The 17,718-nt window shown below is 38.1% G+C and overlaps 1 protein-coding gene and 1 long non-coding RNA gene across 8 annotated transcripts in view; one reads left to right on the top strand and one right to left on the bottom strand.

Moving 5' to 3' along the window:
• The window catches only part of MBL (mannose-binding lectin), a 52,264-nt gene extending 35,417 nt beyond the window's left edge, over positions 1–16,847 (top strand). For 4 of the 6 annotated variants that reach the window (XM_067000151.1, XM_067000153.1, XM_067000152.1 and 1 more), the window contains 4 exons: positions 1,927–2,135; positions 4,121–4,228; positions 4,841–4,930; positions 6,630–7,564. In XM_067000151.1, the coding sequence (XP_066856252.1) occupies positions 1,943–2,135; positions 4,121–4,228; positions 4,841–4,930; positions 6,630–7,009 (771 nt within the window). In that variant the 5' untranslated portion in view covers positions 1,927–1,942 and the 3' untranslated portion in view covers positions 7,010–7,564. Of the gene's footprint in view, positions 1–158; positions 278–1,926; positions 2,136–4,120; positions 4,229–4,840; positions 4,931–6,629; positions 9,171–9,747; positions 15,537–16,721 lie in introns of those variants that run through there. The other 2 variants (XR_010832672.1, XM_067000154.1) reach the window with 2 other exon arrangements.
• Positions 1–17,718, bottom strand: part of LOC136791208 (uncharacterized) — a 102,684-nt gene that overhangs the window by 59,419 nt on the left and 25,547 nt on the right. The window lies entirely within an intron of this gene.

Genomic DNA, 17,718 nt, shown 5'->3' with positions numbered 1-17,718 from the left:
CTCTCTGCTGAGAAATTCTGCAACTGTGTAAGCCTCGGGACCCAAGGAGTGTCGTTACACCCACACTTAGTATGATCCTACATGCAGGATTCTCCATCTCCTCTAAATCTAAATATGGATTGCAAAATCTGTTTTTCCTATTTTATCTCCCTTAGATTTTTCAGAGAAATTTGGAACATTTTGCATTTTTAACTAAACTACTGTTGGTGCAAACTATCATTAATCTATTTGGGAAGTGACTTAGCTGCTAGGAAACCCTGCCTCCAATTTCACAAAGGTAAACAGGCACTTTGTATCTCCTAGAATAAAGAAATGGGGTGGTCAACTTGGAAAACCTGGGAGGTAAATAGGTTGTAGGAAGGACATAGGTTGGGCAGGTTAGTAGGCAAAAACAACAAAGATCTGTATGAGAGGGATTCTCTCTAGGGAAAGCACTTTTCTGTGAGCTTAGCATTTTGTTTTCAATTTTTCTTTTATTGGACCATTATTAGTATTTTTTTCTTACTGAGTTCATGGGAGACTGCAGTGATATCAACTTCCCTGGTACTGGATAATTAACATAGTATAAAAATCCAGCAGAAAGAAACCCATAGAGGGATGACAAGAACTGGCTTCATTCATGAAGCTGGCTAAAAAATATAAACTAAGATTCTAGCTTTGTTATATCGACCATCTAAATACTTTACCATATTTTATTTTATAATAGGCCATTGCTCCAGATTTTGATCTGAGCCTAAAAGTAGCAGCACAGAGAAGTATACAGAAAAGTAGTGCTTCTTAAGCTCTGCTTTTTCTTTTCTAATGATAATGTTCTCACAGTAATTAATATGCTAGTGATTACGCTTTGCATTGTACTTTATCAGATAAAACATGACTAGGGAGTCTGCTCTCCATGGGAAATTTTTCCTGAAGCTTAAACTAAAGAGAAATAATTGACATTATTACCAATATTCATGCTGGATTTGATTCCTTACCCTAATCTCTGTTAACCTAGCAGAACTTCCTTAAACTTGTTTGCTATTTTAAATTGACTGATAGAACTGGGAGAAAATAAAGTCAATTGACTTAGCACTCATTTACTATAAAAGTTTGTCAGCTTGTGTTTGCCGTAGGGTTTTTGTTTTTTTGTTGTTGGTTGGTTGGTTTTCAGTTAAACACAAAATACATAGGACGTGATTGCATCGAATTTGGCTATCATATTAAAATGGAGGATAATTACAGTGGTGCAACTTGTCGAAACATCATGCAGAGCATGATGTTATTGCCTGTTACTATTCTGCTCAGAGAGGGCAGCAAAGTATTGCAGATCTGGAATCCAAGAGAACTTCAGCTCTAAGGTGTAATACTGAGAAAGAAATGTATCTTATTAATGTACAAGGTGTGAAAGGAGAAACTGGGAGGCAATCAGATCATAACTACTTAAACACACATGAAATTTTTGTCCTGTTAAGCTGTGGATGTTTGCTGGCAGTGAAGACGTTATTAAGAGAAATAGATTAATCAGTAATAGATTTAGACATCCTGATAGCTGTGAACAGAAGCATCCCTGCAGAGATGCAATAGTTGGAGAGTTTAGGATTTGTCCCAAACTGTAATTGTGTGTGACTCGTTTGGCATAAAGAGAAATGTTTTAAGTTTACATATACAATGAAGAAAACATTAGAGTGGATTTGCAGCATGTGAGATGGATGACTGTTTCTATTAGGTATTTTCATTACACCTTGAGATTTTCAGATTCTTATGAGCTTGGCTGCTTCTCTCATGTTTTTTATACATGAAATGGTTCAGGCACTATCCCCTGTTCTTGGTCTTTTGACTGAAGACAAGTATATTTTCTGAGCATTGTAGGCAACTCTTCGCTAGGCAACCCTTTAAAATGATGTAAATGGAGAAATTTGTGGTATGAATCTGCCTTATTCTTTGCAGATCTGTGGACCTAGCAATGACTCTCCTTCAGCCTTTCAGTGCCCTGGTACTTTGGATTTCACCGATGATGTTAACAAGTTCAGTTAACACAGATAAACCTGAAGAGAATAGGTATTCCTGCCCGGTAATTCAGTGCAGTGCTCCTGCGGTCAATGGTTTACCAGGCAGAGATGGAAGAGATGGTCCCAAAGGTGAAAAGGGAGACCCAGGTACAGAGCTATGAGCATTTAGCAATACTTCATTTTTAACACTCTTTATCATCTCTTTAGTCTTATTTTATACTTCTTCCATTCCTTCATTTTTCTTTTTTAATGTTTCTCCTTTTTTTGTCCCATTAACCTTCTGTAGGTTCTGTACAATTGCAGGAAGCTATCTATAAAGCACTTTCTGCATTTATAATTCTAGTCTGGATACCTGGCTTTTAAGAAATGAGTAATAATAATAATAAATAAATAAAAACCACATTTTCGCAACAGCCCATAAAACAGAGATGCAATGAGATTTTGATCTGAATGTACCATTTGTACTCTGAACCACTTACAGAGTTTCCTACAATACCATACTAAATTATGTCTGCTTTTCCTTTCCAGGGGCCGGCTCTCAAAACCAGAAATCATGCTTGCTAGAGTTGGCTACTAATCTGATGATCATAATTGGATTGCTTCAAACTCACTAAGTCCCAACAACTGAATTCCCCCAAGACATGATTTGTCAAACAATTGCTGCAAACAACAAACAGATCAGCAAGTGCTATCTGTCACACAATAGAACCAAGTCACCAGCTCTCCCAAGATGCCACATCATTTCAGTCCAAACATTTAATAAGTACATACAGAGTTGTATTCTTTCTTACCATATCCTGTGTTGTCAGGTGCTTACCACAGAGCTTGGCATTAGATAATTGCTTTTCAACATCAAAGCAAACTCTCATCAGTACCAATACCACTGCATATGATCTAAGACATAAAATTTCAGTGGTGTATATTGATATTCTGTATACACATTTTCAGTGCCACATATCCTCAGATTGCCCTCTGCAATTTCATAGTTGAAATATGTAAATCCAGCACTACCTGTTTAAATAACTGTTTCAGAGGTATCCTTAACCTTTATTATGATTTAGCTCATTTTCTAGATAATATATTGTGATTTTATATTGTGATATTGTGTGTGGCTGGTTTTAGACCATGTGTACCTCTGCAATAACAAGTGTTTATTTCATTGGACTTTCATTGTCATAAATAGATGTAGTAAGGAATTTTCCATCGAAGTGATTTTTCATTGAAGTAATGGTGTAGTAATGGTAAATATGTTCCTAGCAAATGATTATTTCCACAGGAACAATTTTCTGGTAGAGGTGAGGGTAGTATTTGACCCATAATGAAAGATTTAAAGATTCGGACAAAGATGAATTGAAATGTTATTGATGACAATTACAAGTTAATATAGTGCTGTAGTCCCTTGGGGATGTTGCTAGATGCCACATTCCCCTCCTTTCCACTGAGTTAGGACTCCTGGCCATGCTCTATTTTTTGCTTCCTTGATGTTCAAGCTGCATATTGTATATTATTATTCTTTTGAGATAACATCTATCTTATTGTGGTTTTGTTTTTTTAATCTCCATAGAAAATGAATACCCAGCCTCCATTGTTTCTATGAAAAGCTGTCACTTTGAATTTGAGGCTAGTTTTGTGTCTTGTATACAAAACTCAAATATTGAATATTTCTCAGAACAAGTTCATCAAGAATAAAGTGCAGATGCATCTTACGGTGCTTCATAAAAATTTAAAATAACAAGTGAGTATTAAGAAATCATGGGTGACCAAGAAGTTATCTTATGCTCTGCATTATTTCTGTGACTGCTAGGTGAGAATGTAGGGGCTTTACTTTGCTCTTGAAAAGCTTCCTTGAAGAGGAAAACTGACAGATGGCCCTACCCACATCATCTGTTTCCTGCTTATTTATCAACATTAACTGTTTTTTCCCAAACATATTCCATTTTATCCCCTATTCTCAGCTGGACCTTGCAACCTATCTTCCTAGGAGTGTCTTCTGTCTCTTTGTGCCTTCTGCACACCATTGCTTGTTGTTAAACTACTCCTGTGTTTGGCATTCCCTCCAAGCAGTAAGAAAACATGGTGGGAGAATTGTCTCAGAAAACAATAAAACCATTTTCTTTTAAATCAAACTCTAGGAGAAGGATTGAGAGGTCTGCAGGGTTTTCCTGGAAAAGCAGGACCTCCTGGAATGAAAGGAGATGTAGGACCACGAGGAGAGAAAGGACAAAAAGGAGAACAAGGAAGTAAGAAATGAAATTCTCATGTTTCTATAATCTAGTTTTCAATTTTTTATTATATTTTCCTTAAAATATTTGTGTTAATGTCTGATATTCTTATAACATCATTTGAGGGAAGGTGTGATTCACACAAGTGTGAAGAGCAGAAAGATAAACTGTCTGTTACTTAGGAGATGAGTTGCCCAATATAACTGGGGAAAAAAGTGCCTGGAATGAGTCATTACTTTATTGTCTGTGAATGAAAAAACAAACCCTCTGGCTCATATTATAAACAGCATTTTTCCTTTCATTCTTTGACTGATCGTGCGTTTTCTGCTTTACATTTAATTCATTTAAAATGTTTACACGTGTGTTTTGCCTTTGAGAACTGGGCTTTTCCAGCTGTATAGGGAATGACCTTGTCAACCCTGAGAATTCAAAGTTCACCCAAGCATCCATCGCACTAAGGGATGCAGCTCTCCCAGTGGCACAGTTTCCCAGGGAACAAATCTGCAATGTGGCCTGTGGTTTCTGCTCTGGAAAACAAACAGTTCTCTCACATGGCATCACATTACATCAAAGACAGTAGCTGTGTAGTCGTTTTAATATAAATTACTAAATAATACCATAAACTTCTAGTTGTAGCAACCGATGGCCTGCAGAGACAAGTAACTGCTTTGGAAACAAAACTCAAGGTTTTGGAAGATGAATTAAATAGATACAAAAATGGTAAGATACAATCATTCTTTAGTTTTCTTTTTGGCTTTGTGATATGATGGGCATGCTTGTGCTGGAGAAGGAACTGAAAACAGTAGGTTGAAACAAATATTGCAATTTTCTCTTGTGTTGCTCATGGGAGATGGTCATTACTTAAATGCTTTCTCACTGCATACTTTACATCCTTCCTGAACTGACCTGCCAAACTTCAAGGATCTCTTTGCCAACATACAGCTCAGGGGCTTTGTTACATGAACTGCGGGACCGGCTAATGTTCTGTGGTCATTTGTGCTTTAAGTGATGTGTTATCTCTCTCTCACTGCCTCAGTTCTAGACAGTTTTCTATGAGTAGACAGGGGTTGGGATGCTGTCTGTGTAAGCCTGGCTGTAAGTAATCTCTCAAGAGATACTGTGTGAAAATTTTCAAAGAATGTCTCATCCTTGCATTACTATACTGGTACAAATGCCGCAGTAGGAAAGGCACAGGGTCCATTACTGTTCTTAGGTTAATTTGGAAGGAAGTGGCACAGTCTACAATTTAGCACAGCATAAGCATCAGCAGAGGCAAGTCATGTAGCTCTGATCATCCTTCCAAGGGGGGTGTCTTCCCTGCAGAAAGCACAACTTTGAAGCCATAGTTGTGTGAAAAGGCTGATGGTAACCTGAAACTGGGGCAAGAAGCTGCAGAACGTGGAGAGGCTGAACAGCTGGTAGCAGTAATCCCTTCAGCCATCTCCGTTTTCTCCTGTGCTTGTATATCAATGCCCTAGAAAAGGGTATCTAAAACAGGAGGTGAGCAGAGGTTCCCTTGCCCACAGGAGCATTGCACTGTAACCATTCTCACAGTATCAGGGAAAATTTAACTATGCATATGTCACATTTTTTGTATAGTTGTTATAAGGTGGTGGACGGACTTCACACTACTCCTGGAAACATGTTTGAGACAATAAGTTAAAATAACTTGCCTGTTACAGACAGCAACTGCGTTTCAAAAGAGTTATTGCAAGCCCTGTTTTATCTACTAAATGATCAAAAGCCTCACTTTCCATTGGTTTTTCATGAAAACCTGACAGGTGTGTGAGCTACAGATTCCTATCTCTCCTGAGATTATTTAAATTTTCAGGACAAATATTCGGTTGTACAGACTTACTAAAGCTGTCCCTGTGTCTCCTCTTTCTGCTCTATTGCTTTAAACCCTGAATTTCATTACAGTCTTTCAGCTTTATTTTGTGTGATACCATGAATTTCTGTGATAAAGCTGATGGGTACAGAAGATCTCCTAATTGCAGCTCGGTTCCTCTTCATGAATTTTAATTGATCTCTGGTTTTTTGCATTGAAACCTGGCGAGCTATTTTGTCATGCTTGTGATTTACGTTAGAGCACGAGTTCCTTAAGTTCCTGATTCAAGAACCGTAATAATGCATGAACTGGGAACAAAAAATATTAAAACAGGACTCGTGATCCAGGTCTTGTGAAAATCCGGTTTTCTTAAAGCACAGATTTGCTATTTGCAGATATTTATTTTGTTTGACTTCCTTTGGATTCTGCCTACTACTGCAATGAGTAGTCTGTTTATAACTGGTGTTAACTATTTGCAAAGTACAACTGTGATATTATGGAAAATAACTACAGTTATATAATTATAGTTATATAATTATACCATCCTCAATTTATAGTATAAGTCTGTTTGGTGTTCATTTTTGTTTCTAGCTTTGATTTTAAAGAACATCAGAAGCATTGGTAAAAAAATGTTTGTCTCAACTGGAAACCAAGATACTTTTGAAAATGGAAAATCCCTTTGTGCGAGAGCTGGAAGTACACTTGCTTCTCCTAGGAATGATGCTGAGAATACAGCTTTAAAAGACTTACTGAGACCTGCAAGGCAAGCTCATATAGGGATATCTGATGCACAGACTGAGGGCAGGTTTGTGTACCTGAGCGGAGGGGCTGTAACTTACTCAAAATGGAATACGGGAGAACCAAATAATCTAAGAAATGAAGACTGTGTGGTAATACAAGAATCTGGAAAATGGAATGATGTGGACTGTTCAAATACACAGGCCTTAATTATCTGTGAAATCTTGAGCTGACAAATCTAAGAAAACCAACATTTTTGTTCTCAGTTGTTATAGAAGTTGGTTGATATAGAAGTTTGTTACCATTTTTGGCCTGGAAAAATCAGAACCTGCATGTATTTATAATCATTTTCTTGACATTCAGTTTTGAATCTCCTAATGAAATAGACTTGTTTGTTCAATCACTATGAATTAATTTGTGCTTACCACACATAGGCTGCTGGGGATCTTACGTTCATATAGGCTTCTGGAGGGCTGAACTCCACATCAGCTCTAATATGATCCCCTGGACAGGGTGCCTACTAACATTTGAAATGTGTTTTCCAGTTCGTGGCCTAGCACAGTCTGACCTGTTAGCTTAATCTGTACTTCGTGAGTTGTTGAACTTAAAATGTGAGCCAAAATAAATTTTACACATGTAAACCATGGAACTCATTTTTAAAAACATGGAAATTTAGTTAAGATAGAGCATTTAAAACTAGTTTATGGAATATAATGGGCAATTTTTAAACTAATGATTATTATTAAGTGATAAAGCTAATAAATGGTATTGCTGCTCCATTGCAAACATACATTCCAAGCAAAATGCATCAATCAAGCAGGCATTCGTATGTGGAATTGTGGTTCAAAGACCATGTCTTGATCTGGGCCATATTATCATCACACATGGGAATGTGGTTTCCTCAGAGTCTGAGAAGAAAAGTGCACGTCTATTTTTTTCTCTGTGTTTCTCTTTGGAGTCTACAAAGCTGACAGCAGCCCAGTGTTGGAAATAATAATTGGTGTGTTCTCCTGCTGATAAAACAAAAGTGTCTGTCTACAGCTAATGAGGCAGATGATTTGGAACTGTGCCTTCACAGAAGACCCATCTTATTCCTCTCTGTCTCTGTTCCACAAGTCTGTTTTTAATTCCTATCTTTATAACTTTTCCACCTTCCACCACTGTTTCCACCTTTTCCACCTTGTGCTTCTATGAGAAGTACGGTGACCTACTAGGTGACCAAGAGCCTTCCCCTGAAGTGTGTCTAGAAGGCCCTGGCTGTGCTCCCTGCACGCAGGAGACGGGTCGTCTTTACACGTGTGTGTGTGTTTGCAGTTTTGTTGAGGCGAATTCAAATGCTGCAATAGACAGCACCTAGATTACTCAGTCAGCCTTCACAACTGAAATGGAAAGTATTGCTGTAGTCTGTCGTTATGGTAATATATTTAACTGTTGTTGTGTTTGCCAGCAATAGGGAGTAGAGCTTTTTATTTAGTCAGAGACTAAGCTCACACCCTGCTCTAGACAGAGGCTCTGTACGGAGCATGAAGAAACTGAGGCTCTAATATATTCTCCAGGAGTTGTCAAGTGTAAAATACGGTCTTAACTGAGCTTAGTTTAAGACACCTCCAAAGTTAAAACAGTCTAATGCTGTGTTCCAAGAGAGACATTTTAGGCAGTATCCATCTACTTCATCTGCTCAACAGCTATTATTTTCATTGCCTAATTTTGTGTCAACCTTTGTAAGTAATGACAGTTCTTTATCTGTACCAGGATATGTAAGTACAAAGGAAAAACAATTACTGCAATTGTTAAAGGTTACGTATTTTCTAGAGTATGATATATCTGCTGATCTGTATATTTTCCTTGTCATTACTGGCAATGTATCTCTGCAGTTTCTCAAGTGAACTGCATTCCTTTCCTTCATTAATTGGCATCCTGCAGCTATGAAAACAGGAACTTTTAAAATTGTGCCTGGAGATTTTAATCAATATTTATTACATGAAAATGCAGGATAAGGTACAGTATTTCAAAGTCAGATTTGGGTTAATTTAGGACAAAAAAGAGACATTCTAGAGAGTTAAATATGGTCCTGTTGTGCTTCTAGGTGTAAGGATCAGTGGTAATTCAGCCTCCAGTGCATTTACTTGTAAAGAATAAGCAAGTCTGCTTTGAGATTATCTCCACAAGCACTGTGCTATGTTTTGTGACCATTTCATTTAAAGCTGAACTAAGAGCAATGCCTCCAGTAGGCCAGCCAATGAATTACAATGTCTTATCTGTGAATTTTAAAAGGATTTAATGTAGTATTTTGCAGATGTGAATGGCTCTGTTTTCCCACTGTCAGTCACCTAAACCATCAAGTTGTCCTCCATGAAGATCAGCTATGTAGCACCTAATAACAGATGCCCAAAGGTAATCACAGTGAGGAGAGATTAAAACCTGCAAATTACATGTTACCAGCTATATCTATTATGGCACTTGTACTTCATTCATTTTGTCATTTCAAAAAATTGATCTTGCTTCACAATGCTAGAAATGAAGTGGCAAAATATTAATGCGACATCAGCATTCCTCTTTTAGACTGCATCTACAGCTTCAATCATACTGAGTCGAACTGTTATAGGATGTCAATATGAGCTTTTGGGATCTGTAACAGTTAGGAGAGTAATGACAGGAATACGTATAGTAGTGCTTGTTAGATACACTTGCTTGTAGAACTGTAGATAGTGCTTGTAGGTACATATTTGATATTTCATTGCACACAGTGATTTTAAAACAAATATGTTCTAAATGAATGAAAGCTGCCTTTCAACAGAAATTTTTTAGATATACTATTCCTAATTTCCATGTCATTAAATGTCTCGAGTCCAGCTCTGAAATGTAATTTAGACTAATTTTTACATGATTTTGCCCATTGAATTTCTAATACACTTGTTTGAATTTTATGAAGCTTCTTCTGACCTTATATTGATTATTTGCATTTGGACAGCACTACATGTTATTCAGATGGGATCTCTACAGACTGAAAAACTGTTTTCAGGTAAGTGCAAAAATATTTTTATGCTAAAAATACTCAAGAAGTTCATTGAAGTGGAGAGGGTGAATATTCATGTTGTAGGTAGGCTCAGTTGCATACGGTCCAAAGTTATTAGATAACTATCCTTATTACTAGGTTGTGTATGTGAGAGGTGTATATAGCCTTCAGGAGAATGTGTATAGGAAGTCTGAGATGTAGTTTTTGAATTTGTTGCTTGAAGTAAACATCTAGTCAGACCATTTTTGAGTTATTGAGTTCTTTGGCTTAAGTTATATTATTTGAAGCTTTTAAACTCAGTGAGATACTCTCAGATGTGCCCTCAGTTCCGACCTTTCTCACCACCCATGTTAGGGACACCATTCTTTCTTTAGGAACACTGTTCTTTAATAGATGCTGAACAGCAAAAAGGGAGTTTGAAATTGTTTTTCTAGAGGCTTAAATCAGCATCCCCGACGACCACTTAATTTTGCATTAATTAGAAACCAATCTGTATTTGCTGTTATGCCCCTGATTAGAACCATCTCATTTGGTGCTAATATGACCTCTACAGAGCTTCTAAGTAATTCAAGACGAGAGTAGCATTTGTTAATCAGCTGCTGGGCTTATCTTTCTAAAACATAGCACAATTTTAGGCTAAGTATAGGCTTAGGAAAAGCTATCCTGTCACCTGTGAAAAAACATGATTTCTGAAAAGCTCTTTTCCTTCTTTTCATTTTTCAAGTGGCAATTTTCTGTGGGAACTACAAGATGGAAACAGGAAACTATTTCAATCAGTAGCAACTTGTACTTACTGCTTTCCTTTTTAATCATAAACTATAAATGTGGGGGAGGAGTGGATAATTTATGCTCAGAGCAGAGGAGAAACATGCCTTATCCTTTGGCTTGTTTCCTGCTATGGAAGAAGGCATCACCTTCTTGTGTGAAATGTGCAGAGAAGAGTTATGCCGGGAAGCCTGTGGCTTTAGTACTATCAATATGGCTCTTTAGCCTAGGGCTTGCCAACATAAGGAAAGAAAAATAATTCTTGGATTGTAGTTTGGCCAATAACATCCAAGAAAAGAAGTAATGCAGGAGAGTCTGGAAACCTAAGTGCAGTTTCAAATCTCTTTTAAACTCTCTGCCAAACCTCTCAGCAGTTGCAGCAGCACTGGATCCTTTGTACTCACTCTAGTGAATGATCTTATCCTCAGGCACCTGCAGTTAACATCCCCTTTTTATGGTCTGTGACCCTAGTGATGTTTCAGGCATTGGTAGCTTGCGCTGTTTATATCAGTGCTGCAGGGCAGACTGGTGCGAAGCCTGTTTCCTGGCCCTCTGTTTTTTTTCTGGTTTGTTTATGTCTAAAGCTAGCAGCACAGTTTGTCCCACAGAGCTGAGTTTGTGCATTCATCCTGCACAAGGCGGCTTTGCAGCGGGAGGAAAACTCCACAGCGTGTAACTGGCTGGCATCCTCCTCCAGTCCTGGAGAGTTTGAGTACAGACAAAACTTCAGGCAGCTGGAATTTACCCTGGACTGTTTACAAAACATGACAGAAGTAGTCAACCCACATTTAGGTGTCTAATTGCAGAGAGCCTGTACTTGAAAAACGTTCAGAGCTGTTCCCATCAAGGAAATGAGAAGGGTAAGGAGGGAGTAAACCAGGGTTCTGCTGTCACCTTGCAGCTTTTCCCATCAGGCTTTCTGTGCTTTCTTGGGGTCAGAGCTCTGCACCTTTCCTCCCTCTCCCATCTGCACTTGGTGGACTACTGCTCTTGGCCACCTTAACCTTGTGCTTGAGATGTACACAAGAAAAGGCTCTGCGTGCTTCCAGCCACCTCAAAAATTATTCCCAACCATGTTTTTGATGTAAACAAGGGATGTTCAACTACTACAAACTGAGGTGGCCACAGCAGTTGAAATTTACTTGGAAATCTTGAAACCTCTTGAGTAGCATAATAATGAGTACTTCATTATCTCCTACCTTGCACTTTATGGATCCAATGGCACCTGTGCAAGGGTATCCCACTGAGAAGCAGTTTGCACAATGCTGCTTTGCTTACAGACCAAAACATTTTAACCCTTCTATCCCCCTCATGCAGTCTCTACCCTTGCTAAACAGCTATATGTATCTACGAAAGCAAGGCAAAGATAGGAAAAGAGAAAAGGAGGAGGAAAAAAGGATGCTTTTTTAAACCTCTTTACCATTTTACCTTTTGTTACCAGCTACGATGAAAACAAGGGGTATTAATACTACTTCCTAATCCTGCTAAGTAAATCACGTATTTGTGCATCAAAAACTAGTAAAGCAAATATTATCTTGAAGCCCCAGATTGCCCTCTGTGTGCTGTTATTCTAGTACTGCTTCTAGTACCTGTTATTTAGTTTAGAGTTGCAATTGCCAGCATCTGGAGAATTGCACCTTTCCTTTTCAAAAGTAAAGACCATCTCTAGCTTGCATACTTAACAGTGGGGAGAAAAAAAATGAGAGAGAGAAAAAAGAAGCTACCAAAGCTTAAAAGCCTTTCAATTGAAAAGTTCTACAAATGAGGTGAAAATATTTATTGCCTTTTAATATCATGTTTTAAAGTCTGTAATTAAGGCAGAATCTGTATTTTTAACAAATAGGGATTAAGTGTCAGGAATAGCGTGGCAAGAAAAGCTGCCAGCTCTTTGCGCAACAGCAGTTGTAAAAGCTATTAAAGAGATGTTTCTGATGTGTCTATAGTGCTTAAGTGTATTATGTGTTAGTTCACTGAATATTGTATACTACCCTTTGTCTCGAGTTACTGGGAGCTCTCCACTGGTTTTGTATGCTGCAGCCCTGAAGTTTATCTTTGTCTAATGCTCTCAGAATAATTCTGAATTTAGCATTTATTCTAGGAAATTGTGTGAGTTGTAGGAAAGTGTAATAGTTTGAATCATTTATCTCTGTTACAGTGGCACAGTATGTTATTTTGGAAAGATAAAAGAACATAAAAGGTGGAAAGAAATGCAGTGTACCGCTTGCATGGTAACACTGGTACTGCAAGAAGTACGATTGTTCTCTGCAGGTTTTGAATACTAATTTTTAGAAGTTAATACTTAAAAATCCACTTCAGCTTTAGATGATTGCCCAAGGTAACAGTGGAAATGGACTGGCCGTTTGAAAGCGGCACTCGGTGTACTCAGTAGGCTGGGCTCTGCGCAGGACTGAGTCACAGGGAGGAGGCTGAGCCCCTGCGGAGTGCCATTAAGCCCTCATGCCTAGGGGCTGCACCCTCTCTTCAGTCCCAAGGTATTTCTTCCTTTGTGCAAAGTGCGCACAGCTGCAACTGCACAGTCTAGCCCCGAGGGCGTGTGAACACACTCTGAAAAGGCACAGTTATGAAAACCCTGTGCTATACCTATTTTTCTAGCTTGATCCCCTGAGACAGTCTGGTAAGACAGACAAGCAATGAGACTACTAACAAGCATATTTGAAGCACTCTTTTGTAGGTACCCACTCCTGACAACTATTTTCCTGCCTGCCAGCTGCTGATGTTCCAGATAGCTCTGTTGGAGTGCATTCCCTCACAAACCAGAGGTTATAAGATATCATAGCTTGCTTTTACAGAGGCAATACTACAACCTGCTTCCCTCTCGTGAGCATACAGAAGAATATTCAGAAAACAAGCAAATATTTGGCTGCTGATAGATGTGAAAAACCACTGAGAACTTCAGGAGATGGGAGAGATGTGGAAAAAGGCAAAAGAATTGAAAATATTATTAACAGGACAACAGCTGCCTCAGTGATTTTGTGTATGTATCTGACAATATTGGTCTAGACTTCAGGTAAACCTCACTGTACTTGCGACGTGTGAAAAGGCTTGATTGAATTCAGCACATGTTAGAAAGTTCACATCTCTGCTAAAATGAATGGGAATAAAACAGCCAATGAACAAAGGTACCCATAGCTGTGCTGCTGTTTATATTTCCTGAATAGCATGGATAGGCCAGCAATCTGTAACATCTTTTATAGTCACTGCTGCAGAGATAATATTTGAACAAGATAATGGTTATGTGGCTGCATGGTATGGCACTTCAGGAGCTGAGAGACAATGAGCAGAACTTGCTCTTTGTGTTTTGCCTTTCAGATGGAAAAGGTATGGAGATATATGCAGTCTATTGTACAGGTATGTATACATTTGTCACGCTTTGCAGAATGGATCTGAAATCTCTAGGCCGGGCTGTAGTTCGGGTTGGCCAGTAAGAACAGGACAACTGCTCCTTAGCCAGGTGGTGAGCTGCTTAAACACATGGGGGCTGGACTTCTCCATGCCAAACTCACAGAATGATTCCTCAAAGCAGTGAACGCCAAAACAAATTTAAAAAAATCAACAGGTAGCTCAGATGGTTATTAATAATTTCATAAAGTTTCTCTTGTTTTACTAAGAAAAACAATATTTAATCTTCAAAATCTCATATAAGGCTGCTATAAAGATTGTAAGAAGTGACCCTCATGGAATAACAAAATTATACTTTATTAGTTAAGTAGTTGGCACTCATGGTTATTACAGTTCTCAAGGTTATTAAACATTCTCTCTGATTTGTCACGCAAGCTAAATCTGCTGTGTTTTAAGAACCTACTAAACTGTTTCAGTTTGAATTGTACTGGCCTCGAGCAGTATTCAGATCTCCCATTTCTCTCCAGAGAGAATCTGAGGTTTTAGGACTCTGTTTGTTCCCTTTTGTTTTCTTTCTATTTCGCTGGTCTTCATCTGTTCCTTGTTTTTTGTCTACTTAGATGAACTCCAGGGGGTTTTAATTAGCTAGCTAAAAAAGAAAATATACTGCACAGCCGAAATAAAACAGATGGGTATGTATTTCTTAATGCAGTTTGTGCTAAAGGTTGCAATGGCTTGTGCCGCAGCGTAAGGAAAACACTAACAGTAGTGTCTGTTATCCCGACCAGCGATTGAATAGCCCACCTTTTTTCCCTCTCAATATCTGATTAGAGGAAAGAATTTCCTCCCACTGATTTCTCAAAGCTTCATCCTCTGAGTTTTTCCTTTCTTCTCAACTTATATGCCCAAGGAAGTTTCTAAAGGGCAGTTAAGTATCCAATTGCCTTTGAAGGTCACTGAAAATTACATTTTTAGAAGTGCGCTGTTTCATTTTAGACTCAAAGTAATTTGCATATTCCTACCTTATATAGTATGACCTGAATCATTCTGTTCAGTATAAAAAATACATTTTTATGGTTAAAATCTAAAAATTCAAGAACTTGCCACTGTTTTGCTCTGTTCCTTGTAGATATTTTACTGAAATATTCATAGAAGCAAACAAAGAAAAAATACTACTGGATGATGCAATGCTGTTTAAAATGCTGTAGTTTCATCTGCTTCAATTTCAGTTACATTGCAGCAGTCTTCTAATCCTCATGAATGAATGGATATATATGGTTCATTGCGTTAATCTTTCTGATTTTGGGGATCGGTGTTAACATTTTACAATCAGAACAAAAGACCTCAGTATAGCCAAGATTATAATAACAGCATAATAATCAGAATGGTATAGCAAGAGTATAGCTTTAGCAATGATGATCTAAGGATGTAAGCATGGCAAATGTTTGCTTGGAGAGGTCACATTTCTTATTAGGGCATCAGGCATAGGTTTTAAGCTTCTATTTAGGATGTGAAGAGTTCTGTGCTCAATTTTTGCTGTTTTTATGTCTAGGTGGTGAAAATGTGATTCCTCACTCTTCAGGGAGCATCTCAAAACATATGCTGAAGTAATGTAACAGGTATTGCAAACAAAGATACTTTGGTCTTTAAATAGCTATACTTTTCTTGAGAGAATCTGCTCATTTTCAACCTATTTACTTTTACAATTGCATCCTCTTTATTATCTCTGTTTGTATATGAATAGTTTTGGTCAAATCTCACTATATAGCAAAATAGCATTTCAACAAACTATGTTTATTTTCATTAAGAGTTTGGCTTGCAAAAGCTTTCAGAGAACTCGGCAAAGAAATTGGCTTGTAATTAAAGAATAAAACTATAAGCACCTTTCTATCAATAACCCTTTTAGTCTAAGATTTTTTAAAACTTAGTAATAAACAAAATTACTGCAAAAAATACAAAATAACTCTCTATAGTACTTTGGCTCCAGATTATTGTGTCCTGGATAACCAGCTACAGTCAGGGGATGCTCAGGGTGAAAGAAAAAGGGTTTTAATAAATATATGTCTGTAGCTAAGCCTTTATTTTCTCTTCATCCTTTAGAGGAATTTTCCAAGAATATTTCTACACTGAAGTCTCTCTAATAACTGTTTCTTACATAGTTTCAGGTCAGCTCAAGTACTAGTAAAAGATGAGGAAATTAACATGCTTCCTTGGGCACTTAAGTCCACGGCCTTTCCTTGGCATCACACAGCTCTGGCTGTGCTGCCAGCAGCACCCAGCATGGCTGGTTTGGAGCTGCCAGGGATTTATCAGTGGAAGATACAGTCGTCATAAGTAGGGCCATGTGCCTGCACTGTTACAGTACTGCTCCAAGGCAGGAAGTGATGGGGCCCCAAAGCATCACTTGCTGCCACTGTCACATCCCTCCTGCCTCTGGGTAGTGAGATCTGGTCCTCCAGAGGTGAAGGACAAAGCCGCCACGCTGACTTGCAGGCACTGGAGGGACTCAGAGCTGTGTGTCACCAGCCTGGTAAGGTGCTCCATAGCTCTGTGTTTCTTGGAAAATGAGATGATGACGTGCCTTAATATCTATCACCTATCACAAAGATAACAAGTGTCCCTCTGTACTTGTGCACTAATGAGAGTCTAAAATGTACTGTTACAAATGAAACAGATTCAATATATTAAATGCTATATGCATCAAACAACACAATTAGCTAAAACATACAGTTTTGTGTTCCGTCTCCTAAAAAGTTCTGTGCAAAAATGAGCATCTGTAATACTTATTTTGTCTTTGTTTTCAGCTTATAGCAAGATAACAACCATGAAATGTGGCATTTCCTGGAAATTCATTATCGGTTGGGATCCCCTCAGTAAGGTGCAAAGCAGCTTCATTTTACTGTGACCGTCAGACCTGAACAGCAGCTTGGTGAGTTTATTATTTTCACTTATAATTCTATATTTTCTGCCATGTGTTTTCAACAACACGTTTCTCCCAAGGACTTTGACTTTCAATCACAAATAAAATTTTGGCAGTGCTTTTGGATATATATGTTGTAACACTTATCAGTGAGACATTAAATGAGCCATTTCCCAGCAATAATAGCATAACAACAGCTTAAAAAGGTTTGTTTTTTTCTTGCTATCTGCAGACTAGATTATCTTTATTTTAAATTGACAACAAGGGCCAGGTGGCTGCTTATAAGAACAAGATATGAATTACGAGCATATGTTTCCAAGGCAATCTTGGCCAGTGGCTGTTCAAGCAAAAAATGCTTCTTATTACCTCTTTTTAGAGGAGGTATAGTTCATCTCCATGGGAACACAACATGACAAAACAGCCCTGTGATTATTTATTCTTTGTATTATTTCCAGTAAAGACAGACAATATTTATTCCATCATGACACTACTGATTGTCATTGCAGTGGGTATTTCTGTCGTGTTGTTGAACAAGTATTAGGAATCATCTCCCATAGCGTTGTGCAGTATTCCCAAAGCAGGGTTATATGCTTAGCAAGGAAGATGCAAGGAGGAATTACAAAGCTAGTAATATGGCCTAAGGGACAGAAAACTGATACTTTGAGATTAAAAAAGAAAAGCTGGCTTCCACAATGATCTTAGGGATTGCACCTCTCTAAGCTACCTGTTTCACAGCTACAGAAACTCTAAAGGTACAGACTTTCAAGAAATCATTGTTAGGTTGTGACGTCTGAGTGAGATCATTTCTGGGGTTTTGCTTGTTTGCTTGTGAAGGGACAAGACAGAAGCTGACTTATAGATTAGATTGGACAGTTAATTTT

The sequence above is a fragment of the Anser cygnoides genome, chromosome 7 (genome assembly GCF_040182565.1).
Source record: "Anser cygnoides isolate HZ-2024a breed goose chromosome 7, Taihu_goose_T2T_genome, whole genome shotgun sequence".
NCBI lineage: Eukaryota > Metazoa > Chordata > Aves > Anseriformes > Anatidae > Anser > Anser cygnoides.
This window is presented reverse-complemented; position numbering and strand designations above follow the sequence as displayed.